Below are 22,193 nucleotides of genomic sequence, written 5' to 3'. Positions count from 1 at the left end.
AAAATTGTGTTGGTGATATATGACTAAGGAGACTAAATGATATACCTACCCACTATCTACACGTAACGTGCTACAATAACAGTCCAAATAAAGACTTAAAGCTGTTACAATATTCGTCTTTCAAGAGCGAAGTAGCTAGGCAACTACCAGACGGTACATCACGTATTGGAATTTGATGATGAAAAAATGAAGTAGAATACTAGCATTCGATGCCCAGCACCCGATGGTAATTTGACATTCATTTTAATCACCTAGACCATCACTTCCCGATGACAAAAGTCCCCAAGTCATTGTATTTTTTTGGTTAATATGATTAAAGTCATTGTCATTGGCCATGGCTATCTACTACGTATACATAAGGAAGCAGCTTCTGCTACTAAAATTACTTTTTAAGGGGGGGGCTGCATATCCATGGCCCATGATTTCTCAAAAGCACTTTGAAATTTCAAAGTTGTTGAAGAAAAAATTTAAGAGACACGTGAAAAATTATTGGGCTAGTAAAACTATAGTAAAATCCAAACATTTCATCTGAGGAATAGTCATATCATTGTCCTTTTTCCAATCAAAAGAAAAAAGGATAAACCTAAAAATGAAGATTCCTTTCCACCAACCAAATTCATTCAACTTTTGAACTTTATTTCCAAAATTTCCAAAAGAGACATCAATTATTAGGTGGCGACCGAATTAAAGTATATTTACTCTCTGTCTCTCTTCCATTGCCATTATATATAGTTGGCGTTTCACTCCCAACCATGCACCAATTCCATTCTCCATTAATCCCTCTATACCTGCTATAGCTTATTTTCCAAACTCACTTTAACCCTCACTCAAAAATGGCCAAAAATGCACTAAAAAGAATTCCCATACTAACCCTTCTGATCTTCGTAGTCTTAGCCGTATCCTCGGAAGCCACAAAATACCAATCCCAAAACCTAAAAGAAACCAACATCGTTTTCTACATGCATGACCTGGCGTCTGGCCTCAACGGTCATACTACCAAAATGGTAGGAGGGATTCCGCATAAGCGCTGGGCGGTCCTCGCATTTGGAACGGTCTTTGCGATCGACGATAAGCTGACAGAGACAAAAGACTGGAATTCAACCCAGGTTGGTAGGGCTCGAGGTATCTATGTGAACTCCGCTCTGGATGGTTCGGACCTTCACTTGCTCATGTCGCTGGTTTTCACCAACAAGGACTTTAATGGCAGCACTTTGGAGATTCAAGGGTCCGATAGGTTTTACCAAAAGTACAGGGATGTTTCTGTGGTTTCTGGAACCGGAATATTCCGACTGGCTAGGGGTTTTGCCACTCTAGAAACTGTCTTCCTTGATATCCCAAACTCTAATGCCATTATCAGGTGGAATGTCACAGTATTACACTACTGAAAATGAACTCGCTCTCTCTATATTTATATATTGGTCAACTATGATATATTGAATAATCTAAGCCGTAAAGCTGGCATGTAAAACATAGCTAGTAAGTGTTAAAAGTTAATGTATGATTTGTTTTTTAGAGTCGGCATTATTTATGCTTTGTTTGTTGAGCTTTTGTTAGGATTTACTAAATCCTTTATGCTCGTGTCTATTTAAGAAGTCTAGAAGGTGTTTTTTTTTTTTTTTAATAATTAAAATAAATGTAATTCATCTTCGTATTCTTGTATGAGGTCCAGAACTTAAGAACGATTATCAAAACAATCTTTGCAGGTCAGAAAATATATTTTGCAAAATGTTCATTTCATATATGAGTGAAGCTTTATGCAGTAACTTGATTCTTCTGTTCTTCTTTGTTATTGTTGCTTCCGTTGGACCCAACGAGAAGTTGGACGTTTCACTTGAATATTATTCTGACTAGGTCTAATTTTCTATCTCTATTTCTTTGAGATTAGAGTAAAAATTTCGCCTTATCTAAAAAAACACTTATTAGTAATTTTTTTCATTCGAGTAATTTTATTTCTTTGTAATATTTTTATATCAAATAACATCGTATCATTGTTAAACAAAGATAAAAGATAAAACAAAAAAAACAAGCCATAAAATTCTGATCCATGATGACAGTCTGTTTTATCAATGAAATCAATACTATGAATATATAATTTTTATTAATTACATGAAAATAAAATGTTGTGCTTGAAATTAGTTAGTTATAATGGAGAATGTAAGAAGACAAGAAGTTTGATAATGATAAAAGATACAAATGAATGACACGTTGAGCCAAATCGCCCAAATTACATTGGCATTCACATCCCTCCCCCATAAGCAAAACATTCATTTTTGACAAAAGATAGAAGGCCGAGCAAGAAGGCCAATCATAAATCCCAACCCAAGTATTGTTCCGAGTTGAAAGTTAAACACCCACGTGATCAATCAAGCGTCTACACTCAAGTGTTGTTTCTAGTGGAAAGTCGAAGGCCCATATTACTTGATCAATCAAGCATGGCAATAAAATAATGATAAAATATATATTCAAATTTAATTTTAGTGCTATCCTCATGAGAATACGGATTAAATAGTTTGTAATTTAGATAAATTCTTAAAAAAATAAAAAATAAATTCAGTGGATTGACTGTTGCTTAATAAAAAGTCATCCCAAATATAGTTTCCGAACTTAGATAATTTAATTCTGCTCGGAAATGGGACATTAAATTATGAGATGACAGCTACACCAAACGATGATGCTTAAGAGCCTGCTCGACTTCCCTGCGAATTAAGACACCATGCACGACACAGTTGACTCGTGGCAAAGCGTTTCAGTTCCGAAAACTATCAAAGAGTTTCGATTCCCAAAACTAAAAAAACTGTCTCATTTATCCCATCAAAAGTCTTTGAATCCTCATCGTTCATGATAATTTTTAGATCCAGATCTTGGCTGTTCATTAAAGTATTTAAACCATACAAAGATCTCATCTTCCCTTTCATTTGCTCATTTTCACTTGAACTCTAAAACTTTTCTCTCTGCAAAACTCCTCCTCCCAACTTTCAAGCTCACACCACTAGAAAGATTTAGGTGCACAAATTCTTTTGAAACACCTCCCAAGAATGAAACACCGTTATGAAATAGAACGAACCACATCTCAAAGATAATGAAACAAAGTAGACAACATCGTGGCAACATCCTTAATTTGACCTCAGTATACAAAGCTTCCATAATGTATTTTGCTAGATATGGCTTTGACAAACTTCATACTAGGGTTGATGCTCGTACGTAGGATCAATGAATTGAACGTTTTAATGCATCTAGGACCCTATCAAAGTGATTAAAGACAACACCTCTAAGCTTCTTTGAATGACTTTATCTCTCACAAAATGGAGATCAATTTCAATATGCTTTACTCTTTGATGTAAAACTAGATTAACAGCAAGAGCAGCAGCTCCTGTATTATCACTCCACACTATAGGACAGTCAATATGATAATCAAGTTCTTTTGTTAGGTTTTGAAGCCAACAAATTTCTGAGATGATATGAGCTAGAGCACGATATTCTGCTTCCGTGCTGGACCTTGCAACCATGTGCTGTTTTTTTTAGCTCCATGATACTAAATTCGAGCCAAAATAAATGCAATATCCACTGACAGATCTTCGATCATCTACATTACTTGCCCAATCAGAATCAGCAAACCCTTGAACTTGTAAAATAGAATCAACAGTAAGCTTCAAACCATAAGACAGAGTTCCTTTGAGATATCTAAGGACACATTTACATGCTTCCCAATGCTGAGTAGTAGGAGCTGATAGATATTGACTCAAACAGTTAACTGAAAAGGAAATGTTAGGCCGAGTGAGTGAGAGATACTGCAAAGCACCAACGATGCTCCTATAAACTGCAAGATATGAAAAGGATCTCTAGCACTTTTAGAAAGCTTTATATTTGGGCACATAGGAGATGAAATAGGTTTAGCACCATCTAAGGCTGACCTTTTTAGCAAATCAGAGATATATTTAGCTTGACTCAAGAACATTGTTGTATCAGTCCTTGTGACTTCAATACCCAGAAAATAGTGCAAAGACCCTAGATCTTTCAGAAGGAAGATATCATGCAATTGTTTGAGCAATTGAGCAACAAAAACTGAATCATTTCCAATGATAAGAATATCATCAACATAAACCAGAAGAAGAACATAAGCTTAAGTTGTCTTGAGAATGAACAATGAAGAATCTGAGACCGAGTTCTTAAAACCAAAAAGTAAAAGAACTGTTTTTAATTTTTCAAACCATGCTCGAGGAGCCTGCTTGAGCCCATAAAGAGCTTTTGTAAGCTTGCAAACATGATTAGGTTTCTGCAAATCTTCGAATCCTTGAGGTTGTTCCATATAAACAGCTTCAGTTAGATCACCATTAAGGAAGGCATTGTTGAAGTCAAATTGTCTTACTTCCCAATGATTTGACAATGCCAATGATAAGAATACGAATTGTAGCTGATTTAATCACAGGACTAAATGTTTTATTGTAGTCTATACCAGGAGTTTGATAAAAATCCTTTGCAACTAACCTGGCTTTTAATCTCTCAACAGTGCCATCGGCTTTATATTTAGTTCGAAAGACCCATTTATGTCCAACCAAATGCATGCTAGGATCATAGGGTACTAATTTCCAGGTGTTATTTTGAAGAAGGGCATTATATTCTTGAGTCATGGCTTGTTTCCAAGAAGGATCAGCTAGAGCTTGTTTAATATTGAAAGGTTCTTGTATTGAAGCAAAAGAAACTGAAGGTAGAGGGAATTTTATAGTAAGAAAACTTTTTGGTTTGAGAGAGCTAGTTTTAGATCTAGTTACCATTGGATGAGGACAAGAAGAAGGTACAACTTTAGATCTAGTGACCATTGGATGAACAGAAGATGTTGGTAAAGAAGAGGGTTTGGTAATCAAACGAGAAGATGAAAGAGAGGAAGAAGGTGGTATAGAATCAGATAAATCAGCAGTTGAATGAGTAGGAAGAGAAGGAGATGTTGTGATAGTTACAGAATTTGAACTAAGAGGGGAACTAGGAGACTTAAAAACTGAAGGTCGATGATGAATGAAGAGAGGAGCTGAAAAATCAGCAGTATTTCTAGAAAGGGAAGAAGAAGACGAATACATGGAAACAAAATTTGTATCAGTAGCAAAAGGGAACTCAATTTCATTGAATTTGACACTCTTTATGACTTAAATCCTACCAGTATGATGAAGACAGCGATATCCTTTATGGTCAGAACTATAGGCAAGGAAAACACACTTTTGAGTATGGTATTGAAACTTATGATCATTATAAGGTCGAAGAAAAGGATAACAAGTACAACCAAAAACTCTCATGAATTGAAAATCTGGTTTTTCATTAAACAAAATTGAAAAAGGTATTTAATTGTTCAAAGCTTGAGTAGGAAGTCTATTTATAAGATAAACAGAACATCTAAAGGCATCCCACCACAGTTTTAAAGGCATACTAGCTTCAGCTAGTAAACTTAAACCTACTTCAACAATATGTCTATGTTTTCTTTCAACTCTCCCATTTTGTGGATGCAGATGCGAGCAAGGGTGTCAGAATTGGATTCCTTGAGAGTTAAGGTAAGGTAAGAAAGATCGAAACTCTCCTCCCCAATCAGATTGAACTGATTTGATTTTTCTAGCAGAAGTCAGTTCAACCAATTTTTGAAACCCAAGGAATGTAGGAAAAGCTTCAGATTTTAATTTCAAGGGATAAATCCAAACATATCTAGAAAAATCATCAAGAAACTAAGTATAGTATCTAAAACCATCTAAGAAAACTATAGGAGCAAGGCCCCATAAATCAGTATGTATGAGTTCCAAAGGAGCTGAAGCTCGAGAGGAAGAATTAGGAAAGGGGACTAAATGTTGTTTGCCAAGTTGACAGGCATCACAAAAATGAAGAGAAGTCGAATTGGGTTGTAGATTGCACAAAGTAAGATCTTTAGAGAGAACATTGGATGAAGGATGTCCAAGTCTTTTATGAAAAATATTAATATCTATTGAGTTTGTAGCAGCAGAAAACAGTGATTTAGGGGACAAAGAAAAAAAATTGTCAATTGTAGTGTCTGTATTATTGATAGAAAAAGTAGGTACAATAGCAGAATTACAAGAATTAGAGGTACAAACATTTACTTCATTATTCAAATGAAAACCTGAATTACAAGGCTTACAAGCTGAAACTAAAATACAAGGTGATACTGAATTAGAGATACAAGATGAGATCATAGGAACACTAGAGTTCTGTTTAGGACACTTGACATCAAAACTAACTATATTATCTTCATTTCTCGATGGAGAAGGTTGTAACAAAGGCCTATTAGGTGAAGAAAAACGTTGTGACAAGGCTGAGTTGGAACATGGAACTAAGATGGCTTGGTGCTGGTGAGGTGGAAAGGAAGGAAGCAGCAGCTTATAAAGCCCTCCTTCATTCACTCCTCTAGGGATGGACTTCCCTTGATGATCCTTTAGCATGCAATGAGAAGAATAAAATTCAATAGACATGTTGTTGTCATGAGTCAATTTCGAAATACTAAGTAAGTTTTTGGCAATGTAGGGCATAACTAGCACATTTAACAATTTCACAGCTAAGTGACAAATGGGAATAAGAGTGTTACTAATATGAGTTATGTCCATATGTGCGCCACTTCCAACCATTAGCTTATTAGGTCCCTTATATTCAACTTGGTCAAGTAAAAATGCACTATCAGCAACAAAATGGTCTGTTGCTTCACTGCCAATATACCAAGAAGAGTCAGTGAGAGTCATGGGATAAGCAACTTAACAAGCCCTGGCAAACGTCTCAGAAACTGTGACAATAGGTGAAACTGAGTTATGTCCTCCTGAATGTTAAAAAGCAACACTAGTATAGGCCAAGTTTCCTTGAATCTGAGAAGTAGAAGGTTGAGAGTAAGAAGTCGAGCCCTTTTGATAACCAGAGTAAGGTAGTTAAGAAGACTGGTTTTGATTGTTATTATAAGCTTGTGACCGAGAAGAAGGATAGTGGGAAGCTGGTAAAGGAAAAGCAGAATGCTGAGGTGGACTTTCAAACTGTGGAGTGACAACTTGTTGTTGCCCATAAGATTGAGAAGGAACATATGGCTGAGGATTATATTGAAAATTTGAGTTGTAACCAGAGTTTGCTGTAGTGTGTCCCATAAACTGACTGTCAAATCTCTTGTAGCAGTAAGGAGTTGAATGACCATATGTGTGACAGAGTTGACAAGTTGGCTTTGAATTTTGACCACTTCCTCTACCATAAGTCTTGCCTCTACCTCTTCCTCCACCAAGAATTTGCTAAACAGCAGTAAAGACTTGACGCTGAAAGTCTTGTTCTTGTGAAACCATAAACAGGAGGGTGATAGTGAGGCTCAGTTGCTTGAAACTGGTTAGGAAAACCACCGTAAAATCCATGACCATTATTAGGTCCTTGATTTGCATCGAGAGGTAAACCAGCACCATTTGAGGAGACTAAACCAGAAATACGGGCAAGCTGAGCAGCTTTATGTGTTACTTCATAGTTAAGTGCAATGTTTTCTTCTTCAAGTTGAGCTTCATAAGAGAGTAGGTGATATTGAATTTCATCCAATGTATACTGCTCTGGTCTAACTTGAAGAACCGTAGAAATTGACTTAAACTCAGATCCTAACCCCCCAAGAACATACAAGACTAAATCTCTTTTAGTTACATTATCCCCACCAGCCACTAGTTTATTAGCTAAATTCTTCATTTTCAAAATATAAGCATCTACAGAAAGACCATGTTTTTTGGTACTTTGAATCAATTGTTGATAGTGAAAAATTCTAGTGGGAGATTGAGCCGCATACCTATTCACAATGGCATTCCAGAGACTGAAAAAATGTTTCTTTTCCATTGAAATGCCCTAGAACCTCTTTTTCAATTGTGCTTCGGAGCCATCCAACAAGAAATTGATCTTGAATTTCCCAATCTTCTTTATTCAGTTGATTGGAGTGGATCGATGAGCTTGGTGAAGTTGTTTCTAGTTGAATAGAATCAGATCGCTGATCTTTCAGATAATCCTCATAAGAAGAAAATTGCAGAAATTTGAGAAATCTGTGCCCTTTGATAACAGGTAAAATTTGCGATTTCCAGATGAAGAAATTGGAATCATCAAGCTTGATGACATTATTGGGAAAAGCAGAAACAGTGAGGATCGGATTTTGCACTTCCACCATGGAATAAGGCTCTAATACCATGATAAAGTTTAGAAAATGAACTTAAGGTTTGAGAACTGGTGTTTGATAGAAAAGAAAATGAAAGGAAAAACAAGAAAAGCTGAGAAAACTAGCAAGTGATAATGTTCAGAAAATGAACTTAAGGTTTGAGAACTGGTGTTTGGCAGAAAAGAAAATGAAAGAAAAAATAAGAAAAGCTGAGATAACCAGCAAGCAAAATGAAAAGAAACAGAGGAAAAATTTCAGAGAATAATAGACAGAAAAAAAATGATTATTGCTTATACTGCAAAACAGTTCGAGAGCTATTTAAATAGCTCATTATAATCTAAACAACTAGCCAACTAGAAAAGCAGCTACCAATCTTATTGATACACATAGGAGGATTAAAAACTGATATTAGAAAAAACTAACTAACTCTGACTGTATAAAAGAAAAGCACGTGCAAGCACATGGCTATTTTAACAAACTCTAACATAAATACTTTCATTGTTGATTTAAAGCACTAATATCTTTACAAAAAACATATCCTAGCAATTTTGTGAGCAGTCAAAGTAAAGAACATCTAAAGATTTAAAAAAGTTGATTATCCTTCTTTTTGAAACTTACATCGAAACCTCCTTGATAAAGGCATCTATTCCTCCATTCTTGTTTTTTGATTTCTTTTCCTAACAACGTTAACACAGTTCACTTGCATTTTAGAAAAAAAGATTACACTTTTAGATGCTCAAATTTATCAACTTCTATAAATTCCAACAGAGTCACGAAGTTAACATACAAATGAGGCATAACAAAATCGAGCTTTAAGCATAACAAAATGCAAACCTTGCGAATACTATTTGACCTGCATTTATGTTTACCGTGCTTATTATTTAAACAGGTGTACTACCCAAAAACATATTAAAAAAAAAAAAAAAACAAAAATTGAAATTCCTAATTCATTTTCAGAAAACTATTTTACTGACACTTGAGCCAATATATGATACTTGTTCACCTTGTTAAAAGGTGTGGTCAGGATATTTCTTTGTTAAGCAACAAGAAGCTATAAGATTTTCTTGAAATAAATTGATATATAAGAACATCTTTAATGGTTTTATGAATTGCAATCTATGTGGTATGGAAATTAAAAGAATTTCTAGTCTATATAATATGAATATCTACTTGATATACATTCAATTTTAAAATTGATCTACAATAATCCTCTTTAAATCCCAATTAATTTACTATGTGTATATTTACTTTTTCTTTAAATAAAATAATAATAACTGATAATATCTATCTATTTATTTTTTTCCTTAAAAAAATTATATTCTAATAAATATTGTTTTATTGAGTCACATTATCTAGCAAACAATGTAAAATAGATAGTCTTCTTAAAAGTGTCTATCTATTTTTTTTAGCTATATTAGATTGATAGAGTATTTAAACAGATTTAATGGAGAGATTTTCGCAAATGAATGTCTATATTTCTGATGTGGCAAATAAAATTTAATAATCCATAGAACCATTGAAAATGCTCTAATCCATATGATCTAACTGTAATTTGCTAAATATGGAAATGACATAAATGCATACATGATACGTCCATATATGTATAAATTATTTATTCAAAAAAAATTTAGTAAAAATGCAGCCAAAAAATATGGAAATTATAAGTTTTATATATTAGATATTTATATTTATAATATGTTATGTAATGAAAAACATGAAACTAAAAATTCGATATCAAATATGAATCAAAATAAATCATTTTTATATACATAATAAAAAAATATAATTACTAACAAGATAATAATTATTTAATCAATTAAAGAAATAAATAAACTTGGTCAAAAACCAACAATAATTTAATATAGTAGTTTAATGATATAACATTAAAATACTTCACCATTTATTTATTTTTATCCTTTTTAATAAATTTATTTAAGCCATTTATTTACATGCTTTATATGGGATAAAGTATTATATGCGTTTAATACTTTAACTTAAAAAAATGCATTTTTTCCTGTATAATTGAATTCTACAAGTGAAAGGCGCTCTTTTTTTCTTTTCTTTTCTTTTCTTTTTTTTTTTTTTTAAAAATTCATATGTATGTGAATTTTTACCAAATTTACTAACTAGGTTTCATACATCCATCCATTGACACAAGCTTGTAGTTGATTTATAAAAGAAATTTACATTATTAGAACAAAAAAAAAAAAAGGAAAAAAAAAAGAAATTAGATGTTCCTTTTGGGGGACAAGTTAACAAGTAGTGGAAACATTATTTCAGCACACATAACAAATATCCCACAGATTTTTCTCTTCATTTCAACAATATGATATGATAGTTTCAATTTTCAACAATATGCTATGATAGTTTCAATTAGGCACTAGCACTTGCTCGCACAGTGTTTGTCATCACGACTAGACCTGTATATGTATCAACTATCTTCCTGGACTTGTTCCAGCCCATGAAATAGTAGAAAATGTGTTTTTGAAGACAATAGACTTTGAAATCTCATGTGAAGAAAAAGTTAAAAACTGTAAATTATGTACACTTTTATCATTGTTTTTGGATTGACAAAGAATTTTATCATGACCTCTTCACTTAAAGTATTAGTTACATTAACTCTTCTAAAAAAGTTCTTCCGAAACTAGATGTTTCCACCATTGAAAGTGAAAGCAGGGATGTCTACAACTCATACTTAGTTACATATAAAACAGTAAAAATACATATATGTATAAATTATTTATTTTAATGAAAGAATGCAATAAATATTTGGCTTAAAAAGTACAAAAATTACAATTTTTATAAATTCGGTATAATAGTTATGTAATGAAAAATATGGGACAAGACATACAATATCAAATATATATTAAAATAAATTATTTTATATACATAATAAAATTTATAAATACTAACAATATAATAATTATTTAATCTACTAAAAATCAAAGTAAACTAGGTAAAAAACCAACAATTATTTAATATAGTAGTTTAATAATATAGCATAAAGTATTTCACCGTTTATTTCTTTATATTTTGATTTAAACCATTTTTTTACATGTTTTATATGAGATAAAGTATCATATACTTTCAATACTTTCACTACAAAAAAAACAAAAGAACATAATCTTCGATATAATTGAGTTATGTATGTTATACAAATGGTTTTCTTTTTGATGAGGATCGCCATGGAAGAACTTAAAGATGGAGACCTAAGTTATTGGAGTTGCCAAGTGGACTAATTATAAGAGTTCATGCAAAGTGGTTTAAAGAAATATTGAATAATCTTATCCGAAAGATACTTATCAATAAAGAATAAGAATTTTAGTAAGGAAGAATCAAAATTGACAACAATATTAAGCATTGAAGGCTGCAGATATGCAGGTATGAAGGAGGCCAATATTAGGGGCAATTTGGTCATTTTAAAATGTATGATGACATTGCACTTTGATAACATGGCATCCTAGGACATATGGCATGATATGTGGCAATTAAGTGGCTGTCCAACCTAGCTTAAATAGAAAGAAATTAGTCTGTTTCCTTTTTAGGCCGAATTATGTGTCTTACTTGATCACCAAATTACTTATTCTCAAAATTTTACAATTTTAGTTTTATTTTGACTTTAGGAAACCTTTAATTTTTATTACGTTTTTAATTATTTTTAGCTAGACAATTAATTTTTAACTTGTTTTCTAATCTTAATTTGTCATGTAAATAGTCACTTTTCTAAACTATAAAAGAATTGACTAGTCAAATTTAAATTAGAAAATAAGTCAGAATTTAGGGTTTAAGGTTTATGAAACAATTTTGAATGAATTTTTATCTTTTTTTTTTTTTTTGCCTGTATTTTTCCCTATAAAAAGGCTGCAGTTTCATTAATACAATAACTTTTTATCTTTAGTAAAATTTAATGCTTGTCAGAGTTAAACCTTTTGGTTTTTTAACAACTATCCTTTGAACTTTTTTAACTTAAGAATTAAAGTTCAAACCTTAACTTATCAATAGGGTATTTCTGCAACTCTTTTGTGGCGTTATTCATGCCACAGAACCTAAATCAACTAGACAATCAAATATTAGTTTGTACGAATTTAGGTTGGATTGCTTAAACTCATATCAATTTGGTGTTACAACAAGGTTCTAATTTTCAAGTTTGATTATCTTCTAATTTTAATTTTTGTGTTCTTGCTGCAATTTAGCATTAGGTAGACTGCATTCTAATATATTTGTGTTAGTTATCCATCATCATCAAAATCCAAAAAAAAAAAAAAAAAAAAATCCGAAAATAAATTCATCTTGCATTAGGTTTTGTTTGAGTCCAAATTTGTTTAGTCTTTCTTGGGTATCAATCTTTGTTTGGGTCAAACTTTTGGTATCTCTGTGTCCGTTTTACTTAAAAAAAAAAAAATTTGTTGTTTCCTAATCTTGAATTTTGGTCGAAATTGCATTAGTTGTTCTCCTTGAATATTTTGGTTTTTGTGTGATCTTTTCTTGTTGAATTCTAGTTATTAATTTTGTATTCTCAGCATAATATCTTGATTAACAAAATTGCATCGGATTGCATCCTAGCCAAAATACATTAGTAGAACTGAATTGAATCAAATTTTATCCATTGGTGTACTTCGTGAGTTGTGTTGAATTACTTGGATTGAGATTAATATTTGATGATATTGTTATTGCTATATTAGTACAAAAAATAAATAAATAAAAAAAGTAAAGAAAAACAAAAAAAATGGTGAAAGCTGAGCTTATTGTGAAGATTATTGTGATCTTACTGCTGATTTTGGTTAACATATATATATATATATATATATATATATATATATATAGTAAATTGAGTGGTTTAGATTTGGTTAGAAAAAAGGAGCACTAAGCCTTAAAATTCAAAGAAACAATTAAGGCTGATTCAAGGTATTGTCTTTTTACTATTTGATTCTTGGGTTTAATTGATTCTTTGTCATCTTAAATTGTCTTTTGCTATCTAAATCACTTGATATTTTCAGGTTTGCTATTGTGGTCATTTTGTTTCAACTCTTTAGTCAATTTCTTTCATTGGTCGAAAATAGTTGTTCTATTATTTATTTTTGCTTCTTTTTATTTTTCTAAGTTAGTCAATCTTGTTGATAAGTTAATTGGACCTAATTTTCAGCTTAATATTGTGTTGGATTGAGTTTGCAAAGAACCAATAGATTTGACTAAGAGAGAAAAAAGGCAAGAGAGTGTTAGCTCATTAAAGGATAAAAGCCAAAATTAGTGTGCATACACGAGTGTTGATATCTTAATTGAGTGAAACACATGAGGGAGTGAAATTGTGAGGATCTCTTATATTATTGTGATTTTACTAATCTTTTCCTAGAATAAATGACACAAAAAATAGATTTTGATTCAAGAATTTTACAAGCTCTAATTGGTGACATGGTGGAAAAGCTTAAGGCGGAATTCAAGGTTGAACTGAAGGCAGAAATAAAAGAGCTTACGGGAGAAATTAATGAAGTCTAATCAAGGATTGATGCTTCAGTATAATACACCGCCCCACAAGTTGGAAGAATTAGGGGAAAAAGTGTGCAAATATATGAACATACTAGAAGAACTTATGGAGATGGTTCGAGAGATGAAGGGGTTGATTTAACAAGTACAAGAAGGAAGAACTATAAGGAAGACAATGGGCTATCAAACTTTATAATACGTTCATTCCATGGTAAGATGGATCCCAACGCTTACCTTGCATGGGAGCAAAGAGTTGAGATGGTTTTTAACTATCATGATTAATCGGAATCTAAGAAGGTCAAGCTAGCAAGTGTTGAGTTTCTTGACTATGCTCTAAAGTGGTGGGATAAGGAATGCACTACTAGGAGGGGAGCTGGCCAAACACCAATTTCTACATGGGAAGAGATGAAAACTTTAATAAGAAAGAGATTTGTACCTAGCCATTATTATTGTAATATTCATCAAAAGTATAAACTTGTTCTTAGGGTTCAAGGAGTGTAGAGGGGTACCATCAAGAGAGATGAAGTCTCTAATACTTAAAGTTGATATAGTGGAGGATGAGGAATCTATAATGACTCATTTTCTTGTGGGTTTAAACAAGAATATTTCAAACCGAGTGGATTTGCACCAATATATGGATCTTGAGGAGATGTTGTATATGGTAATTAAAATAGAGCAACAACTTAAGAGGAGGGGCACCGCCTGTGTATCTAGTGCACTAAGCCCTAGGAAATCAATAACCAATCCATGGAGCACCAACAACCAGATTTCAAAACAACTTCAAAGCTGAAATAGAAGCTTAGTTGAAAGTTCTAAGCCACTCCAATCAAGTAAGTTTGATTCAACCCCCTTTCGTAATCGTGATATAATGTGTTTCAAGTGTTAAGTCAGGGGACATATGGCTAGCCAATATGCAAATCGAAGGACAATTGCCATATAAGAGAGTGGAGAAGTAAAGCTCAAGGAGGAGAATTCAAGTGATAATAAGATGCCACCTTTGGAAGATTGCATTGATTGTGGAGACAAGGATGAGCTGCCATATCATGAAGGATTGAATTTGATGGCGAGACGAGCATTGACATTATACAACGATGAGGAGGATATACAACATGAGAATATCTTTCATATTAGATGTAAAATCCAAGACAAGGTATGTAGTGTGATAATTGATGATGGTAGTCGTGCAAATGTTGCTAGTACTTTTTTTGTTGAAAAACTAGGTTTACCTACCTTTAAACATCCAGATCTCTATGGGCTACAATGGTTTAATAATAATGGTGATGTAAAGGTGACTAAATAAGTTAGGATTACTTTTACTATTAAAAAATATATTTATGAAGTTTTGTGTGGTGTAGTTCCTATAAATGTTAGACACTTGTTATTAGGCCGTCCTTGGTAATATCACAAGGATGCTTTGCATAATGGCCAAACTAACAAGTATGAGTTTAATTTTAAAGGTAAAAGAGTTGTACTTGCACCATTATCTCCTAGACAGGCACTAGAAGATCAAATAGTCTTACAAAAGTCAATGTGGAAACAATTGCAAGAGAAGCCAAAAATAAAAAAGGAGAGAATGATTCCACCTTTGGTCACCAACAAAAACTCAATGGAGAAGAAATCATATGAAACTGAACTGCATTCCAAGAAAGAGCGTGTTAAATCCGTATGTGAAAGTGAGAGTAAAGAAAAAGAAAAACAAGAGGGATAGAAAGGAAAGAAAAAAGAGGCATTTTATGCAAAGCAAAGTGAAATAAAGAAAGCTTTCTTGAGCGAGAAGCCAATGGTTGTACTGATGTATGAAGAATGTTATTTGAATTATTTGGCTAAGCCTAATGATCCTGTTTTGTCTAGTTCTGTTATGTCTTTTTTACAGGAATATGAAGATGCTTTTCCAGAGGAGATTCCTAAAGGATTACCTCCATTAAAAAGAATTAAATATCAAATAGCTTTCATTCCTGGAGCTTCATTACCCAACAAATTTGCATACAAAATCAATTCGGAGGAAACAAAGGAATTGTAATGTCAGGTAATTGAGCTTCGGGATAAAGACTATATTAGAGAAAATATGAGTCATTGTGCAGTGCTTGTGTTATTTGTGCCCAAAAAAGATGGGACATGGAGAATGAATGTTGATTATAAAGCCATTAAAAACATAATCATTAAGTGTAGACATCCAATACCTAGGTTAGATGATATGTAGCATATGCTTGATGAATTGCATGGTGCTTGTGTTTTTTCTAAAATTGATCTTAAAAGTGGATATTATCAAATTTACATGAAAGCGAGTGATGAATGGAAAACAACTTCTAAAACTAAACATGAATTATATGAATGGTTAGTTATACCTCTTGGTTTAACTAAGGCACCTAATACATTTATGCATCTTATGAATTATATTAAGAGCATATTTAGGAAAATATATTGTTGTTTATTTTGATAGTATCTTAATATATAGCTGAAATTTAAAGGAGCATGTTGAGCATCTTAGGATTGTGTGTGATGTTCTAAGAAAAAGAAAAATTGTATGCCAACCTTAAGAAGTGTATTTTTTGCACTAATGATCTTGTAGTCTTAGATTTTATTATTAGTGCAGAAGGCATCAAGGACAATGACAACGTAAAGGCAATTAGGAAATGGCCCACCTTACATATATAACCAATGTTAGAAGTTTCATGGTCTTGCTAGTTTCTACAAGAGATTCTTAAAGAACTTCAATACCATTGCTACACTATTTACAGAAGTGATTAAGAAAAGTGTAGGCTTTAAATGGGGAAAGGAGCAAGAGAAGTATCTTAATTTGCTGAAAGATAAGCTTACTAATGCACCTTTACTTTCTTTACTTAACTTTACTAAAACGTTTAAAGTTGAGTGTGATGCATCATATATTGGTATAAGAGTTGTTCTTATGCAAGAAAGCAGATCCATCGCTTATTTTAGTGAGAAATTGAGTAGAACCACATTGAATTATCTGACATATAACAAGGAGCTCTATTAATTTTTTAAAGCGTTGGAGACGTGGCAGCATTATCTTTGGCCAAAAGAATTTGTACTACACACTGATAATGAGTCTTTAAAACATTTGAAGTGGGCATCATGGACGTTGAATGGAATTCATTGAGATCTTTCCATATGTGATCAAGTACAAATTAGGTAAAGATAGTGTAGTGGCTGATGCATTATCAAAAATGTATACTTTACTTTCCACTTTGCATGCTAACTTGTTAAGGCTTGAACATATTAAAAGTCTTTATGCAAGTGATGAAGACTTTGTTGAAATTTATTTGCAATGTGAAAGGCATGCTGAAGGTAAGTTTTATTTTTTTGGTAGTTTCATCTTTAAGGAAGATAAACCATGCATTCCTAGCTGTAGTTTGCATGAAGTATTGGTTAGAGAATCTCATTATGGCAGTTTAATGAGACATTTTGGTGTAGCTAAGACATTAACTATATTACATGAACATTTTTACTAGCCGTGCATGAGAAAGAATGTAGAGAAAATTTGTGATAAGTGTATTAAGTATAAACAAGCTAAATCAAAATTGACCCTCATGGATTACACACCATTACCTATTCCTAGTCATCCTTGAATTGACATCTTTATGGACTTTGTATTAGGATTACCCAGAACAAAAAGTGGTATATATTCTATTTTTGTTGTGGTTGATAGCTTTTCTAAAATGGTACACTTTATTGCTTGTCATAAAACATATGATGCATCCCGTATTGCTAATTTGTTTTTCAAAAAAATTGTTAAATTGCATGGTATGCCTAAAATAATAGTTTCTAATAAAGATGCTAAATTCCTAAGTTATTTTTTAAAGACTATATGGGCTAAATTAGGTACTAAGTGGTTGTTTTCTACTACTTATCATTCTCAAACTGATGGTCAAACAGAAGTAGTAAATATAACTTTATCTACTTTGTTAAAAGCTTTAATTAGTAAAAAAATTAAAACTTGGGAAGAGTGTTTACCACATGTAGAGTTGGCATACAATAGGACTATTCATTCTACTATTAACTGTTCATCTTTTGAACTTGTTTATGGTTTTAATTTTTTAACTTTATTGAATTTACCATCATTACCTCTAAATGAAAGAGTTAGTGTAGATGGGAAGAGGAAAACCGAATTGATCAAGCTTCTACATGAAAAGGCACGTGCAAACATAGAAAGAAAGATAGAGTAACATGCAAAACAAGCCAACAAAAGAAAAAAGAAGGTTGTGTTTGAGCCTGAAGATTGGATATGATTGCACCTTAGAAAGAAGAGGTTTCCTGAAAAAAAGAAATCAAAACTTATATAAAGAAGAGATGGACCATTCCAAGTATTATAGAAGATTGGAGATAATGCTTATAAGCTAGATCTTCCAAGTGAGTCTAACGTTAGTGCTACTATTAATGTACCCGAATTATCTCTTTTTTATGCAGGTGATAATTTGAGGATAAACCATCTTCGAGAAGAGGGGAATGATGATGATCATTATAGGAACACTAAAAAATGGAGGCCTGAGCCATTGAAGTTCCCAATTAGACTAATTATAAGAGCTCGTGCAAAAAATTTTAAAGAAGTATTGAATGATCTTATCCGAAATGTGCTTATCAATCAAGAGTGTAAGAATTTTGCTAAAGAAGAATCAAAATTGGCAACAATATTAAGCATTGAACGCTATGGATATGAAGGCATGAAAGAGGCCAATGTTAAAGGCAATTTAGTCATTTCTCAAGAGCATGATGACATGACACTTTGATAACATGGCATATTTGGACATGTGGTATCTAAGTGGTTGTCCAACATGGATTGAATATAAAGAAATCAGCTTGTTTCCTTTTTAGATCGAATTACGTGTCTTACTTGATCATTGAGTTACGTGTTCTCCAAGTTTACAATTTTAGTCTTATTTTGATTTTAGGAAACCCTTAATTTTATTATATTTTTAATCATGTTTATTTGGACAATTAATTTTGAACTAGTTTTCTAATCTTAATCTGTCATGTATATACTCACTTTTCTAAACTATAAAGGAATTGACTAGTCAAATTTAAATTAGGAAATAAATTAGAATTTAAGATTTAAGTTTTAGGAAACAATTTTGACTAATTTTATCTTCTTCTTTTTTTTTTTGGCATGTATTTTTTTCTATAAAAAGGCTTCAATGTCGTTAATATAATAACTTTTGATCTTTAGTAAAATTTAATACTTATGAAAGTTAAATCTTTTAGTTTTTTAACAACTATCTTTTTAACTTTTCTAACTTAAGAATTAATGTTCAAACCTTAACTTGTCAATAAGGTATTTCTGCAACCTTTTGTAGCATCATTCATTCCACAAAATCTGTATCAATTAGACAGTCGAGTATTAGTTTATATGAATCTAAGTTGGATTGCTTAGGCTCATATCACTTTTCTTTCTTTTTTTTCTTTTCTTTTTTTTTTTAATAAAGGTTCATATGCACAAGTTCTTTTTCCAAATTTACTAAATATGGTTTTGTTAAACATTAAAAAATCCAAAAAAACAAAAAATTGAATGGAAAAATATATTAAATTATGAGAGAGATTTATAGGAATACAGTTATTCCATTTGAATCAAAATCTTTATGTAATCAAATTAAATCTTTCATATGTAGAGATAAGATACATTTGAAATTCAAAATTATGTTTCATCTAGAATGTTTATCTCTACAAATAGAAAGAAAAGCCTAAAGGAGAGGAGGAAGGAGTAAAAAAAAAAAAAAAAAAACAGTGTAGAAACTCTTAAAAAAAGAAGAAGTTGTTTTTAGAAGGACAAGAAAAAAGTTGAATATTTTTATTTAGCTTTTTACTTCTACGTTTTTTCCCCCTAAATAAACTCTTTAGATTTGTATACCAATATTCTAGTTCTAGGGGATCACTATGGTATTCCCAAAGGTATCATAAGCACGGGTAAATAAATCTAATTTACTAGTATTCGATCTTAGAGAATTACTACTATATTCCTGACAAACATCATAAATACTAGTAATAAAAATGCCAATAAAAAATTTTACAAAATTGCTGCAGTATTTCTGATGGTTGACAGGCATCACATATATTTATAAACAAGACTGTAAATAAGCTCGAATAGCTTATAATCAGCTTGAGTCGCGCTCGACTTTAACTCGTTCAAACTCGATTTATAAAGAAAATGGGTAGATTTTGAACAATAAATCTTGAACAATAAAACAAACATATGAATAGCTTGAATTTGTTATTTATATATATTTATATAAAAATTTAATTTCGAATTTAAACGCATTGAATATTTATAATGCATAAAAATATTTTTTATATTTTAAATTTATAAAAAAATTTAAAAAAATTAATTTATAATAAAATTAATAAAATATAAGGAACATATTATTGATTATTGTTAAAATCATTATTTTAAAGAATGAATTTTCAAATTTTGAAGTTTTAATATTGTAATTCACGAGGCCAATCTTAAATGCTAGCTTTTCATGAACAATTCAGTAAGCAAGTTATTTCGAAATTTTATAAATTTTAGCACTTCTAAAATCACATAAACCAAGTTTAAAAATGCTAATACTCAACTTATTTACATCTCTACAAGTATATAAAAATATTAGTATCTTGGCTTTAGAAAATTATTACAGTATTCCTATCATGGATATTGGATATTTTATAATACTAAATTTAATTTATTTGTGCTAAAAGTATGGATAATGAAAAAGGGATAAAAAAAAATGTATTTTGAACAGTATCTGATAAATTGATAAAAGAAAAAAAAAACTAGACAAAATAGAAGAAAAATCCACATAAAAGCCAAAATTCTTGGTAAAAGGCAAAAATGAAAATAGCCAAAAATAAAAAATAATTAATTCAATTAAAAATAGGCAAGGAAACCACGGCCTTAAAAAATTAAATTTGATAAAAGCCAAAAAAATAAAAGTAAAAAAAAAAATTAATAGCTAATTAAAAACAAAAGAAATGTTGAATGGCTGGAAAAGAAAAATAGCCAAATTGAAAGTGCATTGATAAAAAAAAATGACATTCAGCAATTTGCAATTTTGTTGTACTCCAATTTCTTTACTCCAAATATTTTCCTTTGAAATCAAATTGAGTAAAGGATGTGATCATAAAATCAAAATAAAATATATAGGGCTAATTTTTATTCCAAATACAATTGGATAGAGTAAGTCCCAGGGGCGGAACTAAGGTTCTTAATTTTTTTTAATGTATATTTGTTTTTCGAATTTTAGCATAATAGTTGTATAATTGTTTTAGATAATATATTTGGTTCCCCTGAGTTAAAGTACAATATCTTTATAAATTATTTTTATTCCAAATTTCGATATTTACTTCTTTTGTTATTAATTAGAAATTTTAGTTTTTTTTTTAACATTATAATTAGAAAACTTAGTTAATGTAATGAAAATTTTAATATTATTTTTTATTTATGGTACATTTATTGTTTAATGGAAAGTATTAATGTTATTTCCTTTTTATTTTAGTTAGTATTTTGTAAAAATTTTATCTTTTATTACTCTGTTTTATAGTTTATTATTGACATTTTATCTTAAATTATATTTTTATTTGATTATCATTTTTTTATTCAGATATTGTAGTTTTTGTATGGTATAATTTTGTTCATTAAAATAGATTCTCTTATACTATTCTAATAGATTTTTTTTTTTTTTTGGTTGTAACAAACGGAATCAAATTTTTGAATAAACTTATTTAGATGTTAAAATAATAAATTATATGAAATTCTACGAAAGCTAGCTTTCAATTTTTTTAGGGATTATAAATATAGAAGATTTGAAGATTAAAAGAAAGAAATTGTAACTTAATTTGAACATTCAAAAAAAAAAAAAAAAAAAACAATGTAACTTGCCCCCTGAAAATGAAATCCTGGCTCTGCCCCTATTGAGTCCATTTGAAATAAAGATGCATGAGATAATAATTGCATTTAATAAGTTAACAAAGTAATTTTGATTTCTTTTTACCCAATTAAATCAACGGCTATTTAAATCAAATCAAAATTAGGCTTGATTTTCAAATATCAAATGGACTCTAAACTTCTTATTGGATTGGTCTTTCATCCAATAGGCTCATAACTCAAGAATGGTTGCTTATTATCTTTTGCTCCCACTGTATGAAAATCCTAGCTCTGCCCAGCTCATCAGCTTAATTTTTTGTTCAAAATTACATTGTTAAGTTTCATTTTTTTGGGTTTAAAATTAGTTTATTTTAATGACGAATTGAGTTTGAGATAGTTAAAACCAAATAAATCAGAAGCTTTACTCAAGCCTATTTATAACCCTACTCTTACATATTCTGTTCCATGAAATTAAGCAATTCAGCGCATTTTTAAATTCTATTTCCACGCTTGAATTTTTTTTTTTTTTTTTGGGGGGGGGGGGGGGGGGGGGGTTTCAAATAAACTTTAAAATGTTTAAACGCCCAAAAAATATAGTGCTTGTAGTCTCTGTAGAATAGACAAGGTCCTCTCTGCCCCTATTGCTAGTTCCTAGGTCCATAATATTACATAAAAATTGATAATCCCCAAACTGAAACATACAAAACCAGCATCTTCAAT

At 31.1% G+C, this 22,193-nt stretch overlaps 1 protein-coding gene across 1 annotated transcript; it reads left to right on the top strand.

Annotated features, from left to right (window-relative positions):
* Positions 1-739: 739 nt before the first annotated feature.
* On the top strand, positions 740-1,712 carry LOC132799186 (dirigent protein 22-like). Its single transcript, XM_016022264.4, has one exon. It carries the CDS (start codon positions 834-836, stop codon positions 1,383-1,385), a length of 552 nt encoding a protein of 183 aa, XP_015877750.3. The 5' UTR covers positions 740-833; the 3' UTR covers positions 1,386-1,712.
* The last annotated feature ends 20,481 nt before the right edge of the window (positions 1,713-22,193 follow it).

This window comes from Ziziphus jujuba, chromosome 4 (assembly GCF_031755915.1).
Source record: "Ziziphus jujuba cultivar Dongzao chromosome 4, ASM3175591v1".
Taxonomy (NCBI): Eukaryota; Viridiplantae; Streptophyta; class Magnoliopsida; order Rosales; family Rhamnaceae; genus Ziziphus; species Ziziphus jujuba.
Note: the sequence above shows the minus strand (reverse complement) of the source record. Positions and strands in the feature narration are given on the sequence as shown.

Excerpts from the sequence above, each read along its gene's own strand:
- LOC132799186 (XM_016022264.4), top strand. The coding sequence starts at position 834 with ATGGCCAAAAATGCACTAAAAAGAATTCCCATACTAACCCTTCTGATC.